The sequence below is a fragment of the Notamacropus eugenii genome, chromosome 3, assembly GCF_028372415.1.
Source record: "Notamacropus eugenii isolate mMacEug1 chromosome 3, mMacEug1.pri_v2, whole genome shotgun sequence".
Lineage (NCBI taxonomy): Eukaryota > Metazoa > Chordata > Mammalia > Diprotodontia > Macropodidae > Notamacropus > Notamacropus eugenii.
In genome coordinates this window covers 386,869,361-386,888,320 of record NC_092874.1, presented here as the reverse complement: position 1 = coordinate 386,888,320, position 18,960 = coordinate 386,869,361, and the positions used below count along the sequence as shown (strand labels likewise).

Below are 18,960 nucleotides of genomic sequence, written 5' to 3'. Positions count from 1 at the left end.
TTATGCTCTGAGTATAGAAATGTTCTTCTTTTAGAGTTTTAAGTGAAGAATTTTTTTAAGAGAAGATGTAGAAGGAAATAACATAGTTCTGAAGTATTACAAAGATGTGATGAGGAGTGAATAGATACATTTTGTTTATCCTCACAAAGTAGAAGTAGGAACAATGGGTTGAAGATTCAGAAATGGGGCTTTTTTTTTAAACTCTGTATAAATAAATCCGAATAGGAAGAGCTGTCCAAAAGTGAACTGAATGCCTTGGGATAGAGTGAGTTCTTCACCAATGGGATGTGAACAGAAGCTAGTTGAGCATATAAGGGATTCCTACTTAGAAGACAGATTAGATGAATTCTGAGGTCCCTTCAAACACAGGTATGGTATGGCACGATAAGGTCTCATTCTTGTATCTAAAGGAAATTCAGAAAGGGTTGGGGAAAAAAATCATTCAGTCACCAGCTTGAAGTAGTACCTTTGTCAAAAGGAAAACGCGCTTCTGAAGACGTCGAACCAGGTCTTCATTATATTCCCGCTTCTTCCTCTCTTCCAACAATTCACCTTGGACCTTAAGTAAATCTTCAAGTAGCTGCTGACGCATCTTTTCCAATATCCGAGCACTATAAGAAAACCAGAAGATATTTTTTAAAAATTTAAAGATGACCTTTGGCTCACATCTCCCCATCCTGCCATCATGGAGACAGGAAGAATGCTGTTCAGGTCAAGGTATGGAAAGCTGGGTGATGTCAGCAGCAGTTCCAGAGATACCAAGCAAGGGATGAAATGGGAGCTTTCTTGGTTTAGAAACAGCATTATCCATAACCATACCCTAAAATAGATTCGCATGTGCATATTTTTTCATTCAATTTACTTACTTATGAATAGCTACTTAACTCCTTTCAGGAGTTTCTCAATTTCAAACTACACATTCAAACAACACCCTGTCCAATCTCAGAAAATATGAGGGGGATTTTCACATCAAAAGTATGCAAGGAAAGAAAAAAAAATCAAATGATAAGAAAAGGAGAGTTGAATAAGCTAAATTACCAAACAAAATACTTCATACTTGAATCACAGATAGCCCCAGATGTGCAGCTTTGGATGGCAGTAATTTAACATTACCATCCACATAGTTCCTGTACTCTCAACGTCCTATGCATTCTAAAAGAAAGGAAAAGCTTTTAGGGCTAAAAGTGATATAGATGAATGATGTCCTCAACTGAAGAAAAACTATCAGAAGAGATGAGTGAGGGATAAGAGTCCTGAGCACAGCCAAAGCAGAAAGATTAAAAGGGGGAAAACACTGAATTGGGCCCATTCATTTCCAACAAATAAAGTTGAATGACATTCACAGAAAGCACCAATGAAGAGATCTATTGTGCTAATATAATGCTATTAAATATATGTAAGTAAAATTCAGTATCTCTTCTTTAAGCTTAAAATTCCCACATGCTCGTTCCTTTGCTACAAAAGACTAAGAAAATGATCAAGAAAAGATATCAAGGTACTCAATAAGCCAAAGACAAAAAAAGGATTTGACAAACCAAGTACTCTATTATACTAACAAAATCTGTGTGTGAGTGTGTGTGTGTAACATCCATTTCTAGACAAATCAGCATGTTCTAACATATACTTTTAACAACATTCTTCAGACCAGCATTAACGGAGATTCAGAATCCCAGAGAACTATGATGTGATGCCTGGATTCCATGTGCCAAGATGTTAAACTTCACTTTGTTTCTCTTGGGAAGACAAACACTAAAACTAAGTAAAAAAATGCCCAGTCAGCTAGTTCCTATCTATTCTGTCTCTGTCACTCTCATAAAGACACATAAAACCTAAAATATATACACAAATATGTATTTGAAACAGGCAAATTAAAAGGATATTTTGAGTTCCAGTTCAATTTCAAACTATTCATAGACCAATTAAATAATCAAGAACTGTGAAATCAGCTCTTTTCATCATTAAATTAAGGTGGGGAAGTTCACAAGCACTTTAAATGACTGTTCAGAAATGGGTAATTTAATTAGAAAAATGACACCAATTCTCTGGATATCTTTTATTAGTTATGTATACAAAGACCACCGTGTGGCCCAATACATGGTCAGAGATGGTAAGGTATTGATTGAAAAGGATAACTGGCCTCTCACAAATTACATAACCATTCCCTGCCCCAAAACAAAGTCTTACAAAATGCGGAAAACAACAAATGGAAGCAACTTTAAGATACTTCAAAGAGAAAAACAAAATATGTACATATCTCCATGGATTTTCAAGTAAAACATGTGAAACAAATGGTGACAGTATTTGGTTTTGTTTGTTTTTTTAAACAGCCTCCTAGACACACTAGATATTCGCATGCAGTAGAGCAGAAAAGCTAAAATGTCCTACAGAATCATTAAGAAGCAGACTTGGGCAATTATCTCTCTAGATTTTAACTGTTTTGTCTTTTTTGTAAAAATAAGGGGATAACACTGGATTCAGATGGCTCTGGAGGAGAAGTGAGGCTGGTGACCTACACAGCCCTCCTTCACTCAAAACAAAGTCAAGTGCAAGTCATATCATTTCTCTGATAGCATGGTCTTCTTCGGCAACGAAGGATGAACATGAAGGGGATAACATAGAGAGTCTCTATGGTTACTAAATCTAAAGAAATCTAAATCCAAAACTAAGGGAATAACATAGAGAATCTCTATGGTTACTAAATCTAAAGAAATCTAAATCTAAAACCAAGGGGATAACATAGAGAATCTCTATGGTTACTAAATCTAAAGAAATTTAAATCTGAAGATATCTGAAGAAAACCTATTTGACCAAGTATCACAAACAAACATGGAGCCCATATAATATCCTAATCAACTTCACAGGGTAGAACATTATTATGAAAAGCCCATCTTAAAAAAAAACTGCTGGGAAAACTAGAAACAATTCAATACAAACTAGGTATAGGCCAACATCTTACAATGTATGTATATCAAGATAAGGTCAAAATAGGTACACAATTTAGACATAAAGGGTCATATCATAAGCAAATTAGAAGAGCAAGGAATATTCGACACATCAGATCTATGGAGAAGGGAAGAAATTATAAGGAAACAAGAGAGAGAGCATCAGGAAATGTAAAGTAGATAATTTTGACTGTTAAACTAAAAAAATTTTGCACAAACTAAACCAATTTAACCAAGATTAGAAGGAAAACAGAAAGCTGGGAAATAGTCTTTACCATAAATATCTCTAATAAAGTCCTCATTTCTAAAATGTATAGAGAACTGAGCCAAATTTTTAAGAACAAAGTCAACTGATAAATGATCAAAGAATATAAAGAGGCAGTTTTCTGAGAAATCAAAGCTATCTACTGTCATATGAAGAAGAAATGTTCTGAATCGCTTTTGATTAGAGAAATGAAAATTGAAATAACTGATGTAATACTTCACACCTATCAGACTGGCTAATGTGACAGCAAAGGAAAATGATAAACATTGGAGAGGATGTGGGAAAATTGGGACACTAATGTGCTGATGATGGACTTGTGAACTGATCTAACCATTCTGGAGAGCAATGTGGAACTGTGCCCAAAGGGCAACAAAACTGTGCATACCCTTTGATTCATAAATACCACTACTAGGTAAGTATCCCAAAGAGATCACAAAAAAAGGGAAAAGGACCTATATGAATAAAAATATTAATAGCAGCTCTTTTTGTGGTGGTAAAGAATTGGAAATTGAGGACATGCCCATCAATTAGGGAACGGCTGAACAATTATGGTACATGAATGTGATGGAATACTATTGAGAAATAAGAATTAATGAGCAGGCAAATTTCAGAAAAACCTAGAAAGACTTATATGAATGGATGCAAAATGAAATGAATAGAACCAGGAGGATGTTAACATAGTAACATCAACACTGTATGATGATAATTGTATGAAGACCTGATAGACTCTGAATGCAGATCAAAGCATACTATTTTCATACTTTCTTCATGGTTTTTTAAATTTTGGTTTGTTTCTTCTGTTACAACTATGACTAATATGGAAATATGTTTTACATGATTGCACATATATAACCTATATCAAGCTATTTTAGGAAAGAAGGAAGGAGGGCTGGGAACTTGGAATTCAAAATCTTGTGGAAAATGAATACTAAAAATTATCTTTACTTATTATTGGGGAAAAAATTAAATGTTATTCTTAAAAAGCCCATCTTGATATCATTAATCCCCATTATATTATTCAGAGATCACCTAAATCACATATCATATAGTTAATAACAATCCATATCAGCTAACTACTAATTAGTAGCTGCTGATGCTACTCCTAATTACTCCTAATAATATTGCTTTTCCCAATCCCATTGTTTTAGGAGTCTGACAACGTTAAATAAGCAAGCCCATATAACAAACCAAAAGAAAACTGATAAATTCAGGGGGGAAAATTATTCAGTAAATGACAGACCACACCACCATTACCTGCCATTACACAAACAAGGCCAACTGTATACAATTTCACTTTTCTTCTCAGATAGCATACTATCCAATTTACATTGCTTAATACACTATAAAATTTTGAATTTGGCTAAACAAATTGCTCCTCACTTGTGTTGCACAGTTACAAGTCACACTGGGGAAGTACTAAAGGATGCATACTTCTAAGATGCTATTTAGAAAAAAAAAAGGTTGGGGTTACTTCTTTTGGAACTACTACAGATAGAATAATCTATGAAAGCATACAGTAATGGGTTAGAAAAGTAAAGTAACATTCTCAAAGCAAAGGGAACAATCAGGAAAGCTAGCCAAGTTATCATGCTGGGACTGGACCCTTAAGATTTGAATCTATAGCAAAGCAAAAGCATTAAGTCAGGGGAGGAAGGAGGAACAGGGCAGAACAAAACAGAGCAAATTCAAGCACGTAGTTGTCTAGGGAGCTACAATAGTGTTCTACACCTCACACTGTCTTTTTTCCTCATCTAATTCTGAAGCAAAGGTTGGCAACCATGGGACCAGACAGCCTACTTGCCAATACCCAGCTAAGATATTTATTTTCCTATATAAGCCATATCTTGGTTTGATCATGTTATCCTACATACACTTGTACATGAGCAGGCCAGTGCTCACGCACACAAACAAGCATGTGTGCGCGCACGCGCACACACACACACACACACACACACACACACACACACACACACACACACACACACACACACACCTTCCACCAAATGGAAACTTTCACAGGGCAGAAAAATTCAACCTAGACATGGAAAAAGAATATGAGAATAGGATGATGATTATTTAGCTTCTATAAAGATGCTTTTTGATGATACTTGTTCTACATGTGTCTTTCTTAGCAGTCCTCTTAAGTGAATCCTTAATTGATCGTTCAACCCTCCTATCAATAACTGACTCTCTCCTATCCCAGGAACACCATGTGAACGTGGCAGCATATTCTGTTAACTCTAAGATGATCCTGAAGCACCACAAGGATGAATGTTTACATAAACATTTTTTGGCCACTCAAAGAAATGTTGGCAACCAAATCTTAGCGCATTAATCCACTGTGCCACCAGCCATGATTTCGCTGTGCTGAACATGTAGTCACTAGTCAAACCAAACCTTTGTTAGAAAGGGAAAAGAGAGAAAACAAACTCATAAAAAATTAAATCCCCTTTTCCATGCTTAAGTTGAACTCTACGGTCAGTGACATTTCCATGAACCTTTAAGAGTTCAAAAATAAATCTTAGTTCTTAAAGAAAAAGCTGAGTGTACTTATTGATCAAGGACTTATCTGAGTTGCCACATACTGAATGGAGTAAAGTCTGAGCTTTTGAGAATTCATCTTTGTACTTCGAAGTTCTCTTTAATGTAATCTTCATGAGAAAACTTTGTTTCTAAGACTCTTCTTTGAAGGAACAATGAAAGGAAACAGTGAATTCAAAGGCTGTAGGAAACATTTTAATGACATCCTGGAAAGAATTGCTGCATTATACTCTTCCCTTATGTGAACCACAAAGTTTCACTTTTCCTTTTTGGGATTCCTCCCAATTCCCAAATCTTCTGTCCTGCCTACATCACTAAGAGAAAATAGCAACCAAAGAGAATGAACTAGGAAAACACACACACACACACACACACACACACACACACACACACAATGCAACATCAGGGGAAAGAAAAAGATGGAGAATTTGTAGGTAAAATGGGACTAGAGACTTAGAAATTCATTCATTGCAATAGAAACCTAGCAGACTAAGACAATGGGCATAATCAATATGACATGTATTCTATCAAAGTGAAGCAGAAGCCATAACCACAATCAAATCCTGGCCAGGTCTGCACTTGGGGCTACACTGGACACTACACAAGGTGAAAGAGATGAAGTCAGTGTCATACAATAACTAAATCGAAAAGAGAAACAAGGGATTCCTGTGTGTTACTCCACTACAACGTTGTAACCTAAATCGTATAGCCCTTCACCGAATCAGTCAGAGGTTCTTCCCAGAAAATCTAGTGGAAGGGCAGGATTTACTCAAACCTCATTTTATAAAAAGTCTGAGCACACATTTGATTTGGTCCAAATAGTAATATTCCACAAAGACTCAAAGATGAAAGAGAGAGGTAGTTGTTTCCTTCTCCTTCATTTTAGGGGGTGAAAGCCTAAGGGAAAGAGCAATAAAAAGAAACGAAGAAGTCAAAACTTCATCTCTCAGGCAGATATCTGCTGCAGTTTCAGTGTGTTGCTTTACCAGCAAAGTAACGGAGAAGACACTTTGTTGTATACTGATAACATATTAACCAATTATACTCTACCACAAGAGGGAAACAATGTCATGAAACATTCAATCCTTTTGCCTCACAACTCCTAACCCACAGAGTGCATGTCCTAATAAGGTCATGCCCAGATAAGATGAGAAATATCTCAAGCTATGTCGTCAAAAAAATTTCTTCACAGCACTGGGGAAAGAATCAATCAACCAAAAAGCATTTATTAAGAAGTAGACTGTACAAATTACTGCATGAGAAGCTGGGGCTATAAAGACAAAACTGACACCATTCCTGGTCTCAAAAAACTTACATTCTATCAGGGGAAACAATATACAAAATAGATATAAAATAAACAGAGGTAGTTTTGGAAGAGAAGGCACTAACAATTGAAGCCATCAGAAAGGTTTCACATAGAAGGCAGTGCTTGAACAAGACTTGAAAAAAATAAGGGATTCTGTATTCACCTTAGGTTAGGGGGAAGAATAAGCAGTACATTCCTGGTATGAGAGGCTAGGAAAGCAAATGCAAGGTGATGGGAGACAAAAAAAAGCATGTTTGAGAAACAAGGAAGTTGGGCTCCACCACAGTATGGCAGGCAGAAGAGTGACACAGAAGCCTGGAAAGACATGCTGGAGCCAAAATGTAAAGGGCTTTTAAAATACATGATTTATATTTGATCCTAGAGACCACAGGAACAAATAAAATTTAAGGAGTAGAGGAGTCACATGGATAGAACTATACCTAAAGAAAATCTCTTTAAAAGCTATGTGTGTTATGAATTGGGGAGGCAAGAAACAATGGAAAATAAACAATAATCCAGGTAAGAGTTAATGAAGGCCTGACCTAAGGTGTTAGCAAATCAAGCAGAAAAAAAATATCACTCCCCAACAGATAAAGGTAAATAAAGAACAAAGAGTTGTCAAAAGAAGAATTTTATCTATTAACAAATCATATGAAAGAATTATAAGAGAAATGCTAATCTAAATAACACTGGTGTTTTACATCACATGCTGGAAATAGGCAAAGATGAAAAATTGTGGGAATGGCCACAGCTAGAGGGATTGTAGGAAGACAGACACACTAGGGGATTATGGATGGAGCTATAAATTGGTACCATCATTTTGGAAAACAACTTGAACTATGAAAATAAACAGACAAAATTGTTTAGACTCTTTGATCTAGTGATTGCGCTACTTGGTATATAATCCAAAGTGGTCATGGATAAAGAGAAAATCTCCATTATACACCAAAATATTTACAATAGCAATTTTTGCTAAAAACCAAGTAGATGTGCATCTATAGGAGAATAGCTAAACAAACTGTGGTATGTTCATAACAAGGAATATTATTACAAGCCTTTAAAAAAAATGGGAATACCAAGAAACTTGGAAAGATTTACATGATCTCATGAGTGAAGTGAGAAGAGTCAACACTGTACACAATGACTGCAACAAAGCAAATGAAAAGAACCACAAAGCAATAAAAAATCAATGTTGCATAATTAAAAAGAACTGGTGTGACCAAAAGACCTAATGAGAAGACAACCCTACCTTACTCCTTTGCAAAATGTGGAAGTTACAGAAATGTAGTATTTGCATTATTTTCCAGGCTTTAATTTTAGAAAATAATAGTTTGCATTAACAATTTCTCAAATTTTTTCATCTCAAGACCCCCTTACACTCATAAAAATTATCAAGGATTCCCCAAAGACCTTTTCTTTATGGGGACTGCTTCTCTTGATATGGACCTTATCGATTTCAAAACTTTACGAGTGATGTAAATGAAGTCTTACAGAAAATTACAGCAGAGAAAGATAATTTGACTAAGAAAACCATGGAAGGCTTTATAACGCAGGGAATCAGGCAGATGAATAAAACTGATGTGAATGACATTGTAGCAGATGAAGCAGTATAAAGAGTGGTATGAGAGGGAGAAAACAGTAACAAGTTTCAGGAAACTGCACGGCTGAAACATGGACTACTTTTGGTAAGCAGCAAAAGATCCCATTATCCAAGGCCAAGCTTGTGATGTCTCAGACCTCTACAACAGACTCACTGAGAGTCTTAGATTAGTTAAGCAAACCTTATTAAAAGTTGGCCCTTAAACAAAACAAAAGCTTTCTGGAAATCTATGACTATAATTTAAAAAGAAATTATAAATAAATTATAACAAATTTTCTTCACTAAACCAATAAAATTGTATCTTTGTAACTCAATGACCCTTTCTATGATATACTGGTTTACTTTATTCTCCTTAAAGTCCACAAGATACAGTTAATATTTGAGAAGAAATTTTAACTATAAATATTAGCTATATTAACAAATATATAATATTGATTATAACAAATAATAACTGATAACAGTACAAAGAGGTCATTAGCCCAGATAGAGTTCTTTAACTATTAAATTACAGACTGAGTTCTTCAAGTGTCATGTTCTTCTCTGTCCAACACATGGTAGCCTCCAAGCCATGGAACACCACGGGTTAACCTAGATTTATTTAAGTACTTTACTGAGCCCACACACACAAACCCCAGTGTTATGGCTTATTCAGTTTCAGGTTATTTTACCTTGGACTCTGCTGATCACTGAATTCTCATAGTACTACTTATGGCTACGTCTCTATTAATGGGCCCTTTGTTGGTGCCAGTCATAACTCAAGTATACATTTCTACAACTAAGCAACATTATTTCTCTTCCTCACATCAATTCACCTCAAGCCTTAAACGTAGCAAGTTTTAATGGAATGAATTCTGAATATGAAATTAGCTAGGAAAATGCACATCTCAAAGAGGGACATTTCCTTTCATTCTAAGACTAGATCAGCCTTTGGTTCATGCTTTTAATAGACCTTGGGTGTTGTGGGTTTTGGTGCTGGGAACCTCAAAAGGCAAAGGGGTCTGTCTCAAAAGAATTCAACCACTCAAATCTTCATTCAGTCAGAGTAGAGAGGTTTTATTATAACACCTGTTAGGAGGGCAAGATTCCTAGTAAATCTGTAAATCTGATGAGGATAAGACTGATAAAAATACAAAAAAAGACTGTGGGAAGATCTGGATGGAATTAAGGAGTGGTAAGTAGCCAGGGGTGGGCCAGGTGCAGAAAATAGTGGTCTCAGATGGAGGGCCACAGTAAAAGTATAGTTTTTAAAATTTTATTTATTTTCAGTTTTCAACATTCACTTCCACAAAATTTTGAATTTCAAATGTTCTTCTCATCTCTCCAGGATAACGTATATTCTGATTCCCCTTTCCTCCAATCAGCCCTCCCTTCTATCGTCCCTCCTCTTATTTTCCCTTCTATTTCCTGTAGGGCAAAATAGATTTCTATAATCTATTGCCTATAGATCTTATTTCCTAGTTACATGTAAAAACAATTTTTAACATTCATTTTGAAACGTTTGAGTTCCACTTCTCTTCCTTTCCCCCTTCCCATCCACCCTCATTGAGAAGGCAATTTGATATAGGTTATACATGCACAGTCATGCAAAACACTTCCATAACAGTTGTGAAAGACTACCCATATTTCCCTCTATCTTATCCTGCTCTCCATTTATTGTATTCTCTCCTTTGTTCACAAGTGAGAACCAGTCGTTGTGGTGGTGGTGGTGCAATTTTTAGTCAAGTCTAAGTCTTTATGACCCCATGTGGGGTTTTCTTGGCAAAAATACTAGAGTGATTTGTCATTTCCTTCCCCAACTTATTTCATGGATAAGGAAACTGAGGCCAACAGGGTCAAATGACTCGCCCAGGATCACACAGCTAGTAAGTGTCTGAGGCTAGATTTGAAATCAGGAAGAGAGTTTTCCTTACTCTAGACCTAACATTCTATTCACTGTGCACCTAGCAGCCCAGTGGGAACAGGGCCACCTTAAAAAAAAAAAAGATGAAAGTAAAGTAACTAAACAAACATTATACGAGTTTTACAGTAGAGGAGAGGGAAAAATCATAACTCCAGGGGAAAAATTTTTTTTAGAAACGGATGGGGAAAATATAACTCATAACTTTAAATGTAAATGGATTAAATAATCCAATAAAAGGAAAAATGTGACAGATTGGCTAGGAAAACAAAACACTACAATCTGTTGCTTATAAGAAACATTTAAAAAACAAAGACATACACAAAATAAAATGGGATGGATAAAGAATTTCTTACACATCAAGTGAATCCAAAAAAAAAGAAGTTTCCATTGAACTATCAGAAAAGAAAAACCAAACTTTCAAAAGATCCAAAAAGGATAAACAAAGAATTGTGATGAAAGAAAATATAGGTAAAAACCAATATCAGTAATAAACTTAAGCACTCCAAGTGCCTTAGCATCAAATGCTTCACAAAAAGTCTCAGAAAATGGGAAAGGCAGAACCCTGCAGGAATCCATTTACGAGACATATGTAGTCCTAATATTTAAACCACAGGAGAAAACACGTAAATTACAGATGAATATCATTAATGAAAAATTATTTTTACAATATAACCAAAAATTTTATCAAACATACTAAAATGATTTAACCAAGAAAGTACTCATGATGATCAAGTGGGTTTTTACCAGGGATGCAAGAACAGATCAACATTAGGAAAAGAATGAGCATATGGGTTTTGATGATTTGAGTTTTAATCATCTCAAGAAATCCAAAAAAAGTATTTGACAAAACACAACACTTTTTATCTTAAAATACTAAAAAGTATAGAGATTTTTTTTAAAAAAATTATTTTAGTTTTCAACACTCATTTCCACAAGATTTTGTTCCAAATTTTCTCCCCATCTCTCCTCTCCCCCCACCCCAAAACCCTGTGCATTCTGAATACCCCTTCCCCCAATTTGCACTCCCTTCTATCACACTTCTCCCTTTCCTTATCCCCATTTTCTCTCTTTTCTTGCAGAGCAAGATAGATTTCTATACCCCATTACCTGTATTTCTTATTTCCCAGTTGCATGCAAAAACAATTTTCAACATTCATTCCTAAAACTTTGAGTTCCAACTTCTCTCTCTTCCTTTCTCCCCACACATCCCCACTGTGAAGGAAAGCATTTCAATAAAGGCTACACATGAGAAGTTATGCAAAAGACTCCCATAATAGTTATGTCGTGAAAGACTAATGATATTTCCCTCCATCCTATCCTGTCCCCCATTTATTCTATTCTCTCTTGACCCTCTGGAAAAGTGTTTACTTCTAATTACTCCCTCCTCCCATTTGCCCTCCCTTCTATCATCCCCCCTACACCCCACTAATCTCCTTCTCCCTGCTTTCCTGTACTGTAAGATAGACTTTCATACCAAATTGATTGTTCATGTTATTCCTTCCTTAATTCAAATGTGATGAGAGTAAGTTTCAATTTTTCCCTCTCATCTCCCCCTTTCCCCCCTCGATTGAAAAAGCTTTTTCTTGCCTCTTTTATGCAGGATGATTTGCACCATTCCATTTCTCCCTTTCTCCTACCAATATATTCCTCTCTCACCCCTTAATTTTATTTTTTAGATAGCATCACTTCCTATTCAACTCACGCTGTACCCTCTGTCTATGTATGCAATCCCTCCAAATACCCAAATACTGATGAAAATCTCAAGAGTTACAAATATTATCTATCCATATAGGAATGTCAACAGTTCAACTTTAGTAAGTCCCTTATGATTTCTCTTTCCTGATTACCTTTTCATGCTTCTCTTGATTCTTGTGTTTGAAAGTCAAATTTACAATTCAGCGCTGGTCTTTTCATCAAAAATGCTTGAAAGTCCTCTATTTCACTGAATGCCAATTTTTTCCCCTTAAGTATTATACTCAGTTTTGCTGGATATGTAATTCTTGGTTTTAATCCTAGTTCCTTTGACTTCTGGATTATCATACTCAAAGCCCTTCAATCTCTCAATGTACAAGCTGCCAGATCCTGTGTTATCCTGACTGTATTTCCACAATACTCAAATTGTTTTTTCTTTTTCTTTTTTCTTTTATTTATTTATTTTTAATGTTCTACAATCACTACCATAAAAACTTAGATTTTTACCCTCCCATACCTATCTATCACCCCCCTCCCTCCCCAAGATGGCATACAATTCTATATAGGACCTACATATACTTTCCTACTGAATACGCTTTCACTATAGTAATGCTGTGTAGATGAACTAAAATAAATGGAAGAAATCATATAACAAATCAAAACACACACACACACACACACACACACACACACATGATCTGCTGCATTCTGCGAATAATTCCATACTTCTTTCTTTGAGTGTGGAATGCGTTTTGCCTTAGAAAATCATTGGGAATTTTTTTTTTAAGTTCCTGCATTATTATGAAGTTCCAAGTCTACCAGAAAAAACTCTCGCACACTGTGGTCGTTGCTGTACACAAAGTTCTCCTGGTTCTGCTCCTTTCACTCAGCTTCAGGTCATATAAGTCTTTCCAGGCCTCTCTGAAATCTTCTTGTTCATCATTTCTTATGGCACAATAGTACTCTATTACATTCATATACATTCATAATTTATTCAGCCATTATCCAATTGATGGGCATCCCCTTGATTTCCAGTTTTTGGCAACTACAAAGAGTGCTGCTATAAATATTTTTATACATGTGGGACTCTTTCCCATTTTTATGATCTCTTAGGGATACAGTTCTAGAAGGGATATTGCTGGGTCAAAGGGTATACACATTTTTGTAGCCCTTTGGGCATAGTTCCAAATTGCTCTCCAGAATGGTTGGATGAGTTCACTGCTCCACTAACAATGAATTAGTGTTCCAACTCTCCCATATCCTCTCCAACATTTATCATTTTCCTGTTCGGTCATGTTTGCCAATCTTATAGGTGTGATGTGGTACCTCAGAGTTGTTTTGATTTGCATCTCTCTAATCAAAAGTGATTTAGAGCATTTTCTTTTTATATGATTATAGATATCTTCAATTTCTTCCTCTGAAAACTGCCCGTTCATATCCTTTGACCATTTATCAATTGGGGTCAAATTGCTTTTTTCGGGCTGCTTCCAATATTTTCTCCTTGATCTGGGAATTCTGGAATCTGACTACAATATTCCTAGGAGTTTTTCTTTTCAGATCTCTTTCAGGAGATGATTGGTGGATTCTTTCAATATTTATTTGAATATTATCTGGCTCTAGAATATCAGGGCAGTTTTCCTTAATAATTTCATGAAAAAATGATGTCTAGGCTCTTTTTTTCATCATAGATAGCTTTCAGGTAGCTCCATAATTTTTAAATTGTCTCTCATGGATCTATTTTCCAGGTCAGTTTTTTTTCCACTGAGATATTTCACATTGTCTTCAATTTTTCATTCTTTTGCTTTTGTTTTGTGATTTCTTAATTTCTCATAAAGTCATTAGCCTCCATCTGTTCCATTCTCATTTTTAAAGAACTACTTTCTTCAGTGAGCTTTTAAACCTCTTTTTCCATTTGGCTAATTCTGCTTTTTAAAGCATTTTTCTCCTCAATGGCTTTTTGGACCACTTTTGCCTTTTGGGTTACTGTATTTTTAAAGGTGTTATTTTCTGCAGCATTTTTTGAGTCTCCTTTAACAAGCTGTTGACTTGCTTTTCATGATTATCTTGCATCACTCTCATTTCTCTTTCTAATTTTTCCTCCACCTCTCTTACTTGATTTTCAAAATCCTTTTTGAGCTCTTCAATGTCCTGAGGCCATTGCATATTTATTTTGGAGGTTTTGGATACAGAAGCCTTGACTTTTATGTCTTCTTCTGATGATATGTATTGTTCTTCCTCATCCAAAAGGATGGAAGAAAATACCTGTTCACCAAAAAATGAACCTTCTATAGTCTTATCTTTTTTCCCTTTTTGGGCATTTTCCCACCCATTACTTGACTTTTGAGTCCTTTGTCAAGAGGAAGGTATACTCCAGGGACCTGCAAGTTCTCAGTTCCTCCAAGGTGGCACAATCAAGGGAGATAAATGTACTCCTCTCCTGGCCTGCACTCTGATCTGGGAGCAACCACTAGCTTTTCTGCCCAGGATCTGTGAGTAGGGTTCCCTATCCAGAACCCCCTCCAGCACCACCATGGCAGTGCTCCTCCTCACCCTGGATCTGGTTCAGATCAGTGGTTCATTTCCCCCAGGGTCTTTAGGCAGAGGGCTCCAAAAATGGATGCTGTGCCACAGTGACTTCTGCTGCCCTGGGTGCAAGGCTAGGGCCAGACTCTGCTTCCTTCTCACCCAGGTTAAAGAGCTTTCTCATTGATGTTTGAAACTGTCTTTAGCGTTTATGGGTTGAGAAATATGGGAACAGTAGCTGCTGTGCAAGATTCCACCTGCTCCAGTCCTGTCCCTGGTGCACTGTGTAGCTAAAGCTAGGCTGTGCTCCACTCCACGTCCAGTGTGACAGACCTTTCCTGTCAGGATTCCAGGCTGTCTTGGGCTGGAAATCTCTTCCACTCTCTTGTTTTGTTGCTTCTGCTACTCTAGAATTTGTTTAGAGTCATTTTTACAGATATTTTTTAGGTCTTAGGGGTAGAGCTAAGAGTAGGTCCATCCTTCTATTGTATCATCTTGGTTCCGCTCCAAGATTTTTTTCGTATTTTAAAAAGCATATCACTAAAATCAAAAGCTAGGACTATATGCAGTGGGGATATACTAAAAAACCTTTTATAATAAATTTGGCAGTGAAGCAAGGATACTCATGCTCCACACTAATATTTAATAGAAATGAAATTGGAATAAAACACACAAATTGGCAAAAATGACAAAAAGTGGCAGTAGTCAATGTTGGTGGGATGGTGGAAAGATGGACATACGAATACACTGTTGACAAAGTTGTGAAATTTGACATTCTGGAAAGCAATTTGGAATTAAGCAATTAAGTGACTAAAATGCCCCATATCCTTTGCACAAGAGACTCTTTCACTAGGTATATATCCCAAGAAAGACACTGACAAGGAAAAAATTCCCCATATAGCAGCACTTTTTGTGATAGCTAAGACTTATAAACAAAATAAATGCCCATTGAGTGTGGAATGGCTAAACAAATTGTAATACATAAATGTAATGGAATACTACTTTGCTATAAGAAATGATGTGCACTAAGAATACAGAAAAACAGGGGAAAATCTATATGAAATGATACAGTGTGAAGTAAGCAGAGCTAAGAAAACAATATGCACAGCAATTATCACAAAGTATTGCAAATGGAAAGTATAACACACCAGAAAAATCAAACACAATAAAACTATCAAGATCAAGCCGGATACAAATGAAGAAATATTAGAAAACACTGTCAGGTGTTACAAATTACACATTTTTTTGAGACTTTCTCAATGTATTTATTAGGTATGCTAATATTTTTTCCTCTCAAAAAAACCAAAACACTTTCTCACATGAAATGCCTTTCAGAGAGGGAGAGATGAGATATTATAGTGATGTTTAGAAAAAGTCAATTAAAAATTATTTTTAAAAAAATATGGAGTGGGTGGACTTTGAGCTAATCTCAATGTCAATTGCCACTTAAAATTCTACTACAGCAAAGAGCAAAGCAAGGGATCCACAAAAAGTAAATTAAGAAATTAAGAGTAGAATTAATGTCATTCCTTAGCATCCTTTTCACCATTAATGGAGGCTCTGAAATTCTCAAGAGCTTGGTCAAACTTTAGGTGAGGAACATGAAAATACCCCTACAAAATTCTTAGGATCGAGTGCTGCTATCTGTATTTATGCCATACAAAACAGATACCAAATGCCTCTAAGTGTGTCCTGTGAAAAATATGCCAAATTAAAAAAATATCAAAACAGCAAAAACAAAAGTGAAAATGTAAAAAGCAAAGACTGAAATAATTACCAATCAAAGGAAAGGGCAGTGTGCAAAACGTTGAAATCACACTGTCCAGTTCCACTCAATAATTTCTCTCCATGTTGCTTCTGATAAGTTTTATTTTTCTAACATCTCATCATTTTGAACCACCAAATTCAATTTGCATTCCCAGATAAACAGAAGTTATACAGTAAATACTCTCATCTGACCTTGAAGTGAGAAAAGGAAAATTACCCTTTGCAATTTCAATTCAATCTCATCCCTAATGAATAATCCAATTTACCTGATCAGTTACCAACCAGTAATCACTCTAGAGGAGCAGATTTTCACATTACTGGAAGGTATCCTCGATTCTAGCTTTCATCTCCTTTTATCTTCACTTTACTCTGAGCTCTGCTCTAAAATTTATCCATACGGTTTGAGGTTCAGAAGCTCAAAAAAACAGACACAGAGACGAAAGAAAAGATTGCATTAAGATGGAATCATAAACCAAACATCTTCAGAAGAAAGGATATGCCCATGAAATCTGTAAAATTAAAACCCAATATTTACCAGTATGTAACCCAATAAAGATTTGTAGGGCAGTATCCAAAGGATGATGGCCAGTGCCCAAAGGATGATGAACACTGCCACAGCAGCAGTTGAGGAAATCAGGAAAAAGCAACCTAACAAACAATTCTCCATGATGATGAGAGGCAGGCAGCATGGCATAACTGACAGAAAGCCAGAAATGGAGTTCGGAAGATGTGGATGGAAAGTTCTGCCTCAAACATGTCTTTTTTGTGGTGATTCTGGGCAAGTCTCCTAACCTCTCCGAGCGTCAGTTTCTTCTGCTGCATAACAGGGATGATGATGATGATGATGATGATGATGATATCTACTTCACAAGACTGAGGGGATTAAATAAGATCATATGTGGAAATCATCTGCAAACCTGAAGAATACAATATGAATTTTAGCTTATTATGAACGAATGAGAAAATGTAAGGGAAGTGCTTTGCAAAACCTTATGTTGATTAGTGCTATTATGACTTCTAAATTAATATGTAAACAGGAACAAAAGCCATATGCAAAATATGAAGTAGCATTGAGTTTCATAAGGATTTAATCTTCTCCCACATCTCCAGATAGAATTTCCCTGGTAAGATAATTGAGAGTTGGCTATATGGATAAAAGATTTTGTTTTTGAAGAGTTCATTCTCTTCACAATTCCATTCCTAATTCTCCTCTCACAAAGGAGTTTGGACTCCTATCCTATAGCTTTTGAAATAAGGTTGACAACCTATACTCATCCATGTCCCCCAAGACATTAGACTGTTAGCTCCCTCACAGAAGCCTGGGTCCTGTGTATCTTAATATTCAAACACCTAGCACTTATCTATTGTCATGGTTGCCTTTCCAAAGGTCTGATGGGTTACCAGGGCATACTAGAAAGAGGGCTAGCTGGAGTCTGAAGTAGAGCTTGAGTCCAGACACTGGCAGAACTATCTTGGGGTTTGGGGGTAAAGATTTTTACCTTCCTGAGCATCAGGTTTCCCATAGGTAAGGTGGAGATCAGAACAACTGTACTCAAGAGGGTTGAAAAAGATGAAAGTAGATTAGGATTCTACACCTTGGATTCACAAATGTCCACAGACAGATTTCAAGAGATCCATGAAATTAGTTGTATTGTTGTAATTTTTAAAAACTGGATGTCAAAATGATTCATCTCCTTTAAAATGCCATGTGTTTTATTCTGTGAATTTAGCCCATGAGAAGGGATCAAGTCTTTACCAGAATGCTAAAGAGGTCCACGACACAAAACAGGTAAAGAGGAAATACATGTAAGTCACAATCGTGTTTTCATTCTTATTATTATTTTATAAGATCCTCTGTGGTGGGGACTTTTTCTTATTTCAGCACTGCCACTATAGTAAAGAACATGGTGCTTTGTACGTGTTGGGTACTATCTATACCTCACTGAGTTGTCTTAAAGAAAGGGCAAAAAAATTTGGCAACCAAACAGTACATACCCTTTGATCCAGCAATACCACTACTAGGTTTCTATCCCAAAGAGATCATAAAAAAGGGAAAAGGACCCTCATGTACAAAAATATTTATAGCAGCCCTTTTTGTGGTGGCCACAAATTGGAAATTGAGGGGATGTCCATCAACTGGGGAATGACAGAACAAGTTGTGGTATAGGAATGTCATGGAATACTATTGTTCTCTATGAAATGATGAACAGGAAGACTTCAGAAAAACCTGGAATGACTTACATGAACTGATGCAGAGCGAAATGAGTAGAATTAGGAGAACACTCTACATAGTAATAGCAACAATGTGTGATGATCAACTATGAATGACTTATCTCTTTTCAACAATGCAACAATCCAAGACAATTCTGAAAGACTCATGATGGAAAATGTCATCCATATCCAGAAGAAGAAATATGGAAACTG

The 18,960-nt window shown here is 36.1% G+C and overlaps 1 protein-coding gene across 2 annotated transcripts in view; it reads right to left on the bottom strand.

Moving 5' to 3' along the window:
- The window catches only part of MAD1L1 (mitotic arrest deficient 1 like 1), an 852,423-nt gene that overhangs the window by 572,298 nt on the left and 261,165 nt on the right, over positions 1-18,960 (bottom strand). For both annotated transcript variants that reach the window (XM_072597719.1, XM_072597720.1), the window contains exon 11: positions 467-611. In XM_072597719.1, coding sequence (XP_072453820.1) covers positions 467-611 — 145 coding nt within the window. The remainder of the gene's footprint in view (positions 1-466; positions 612-18,960) is intronic.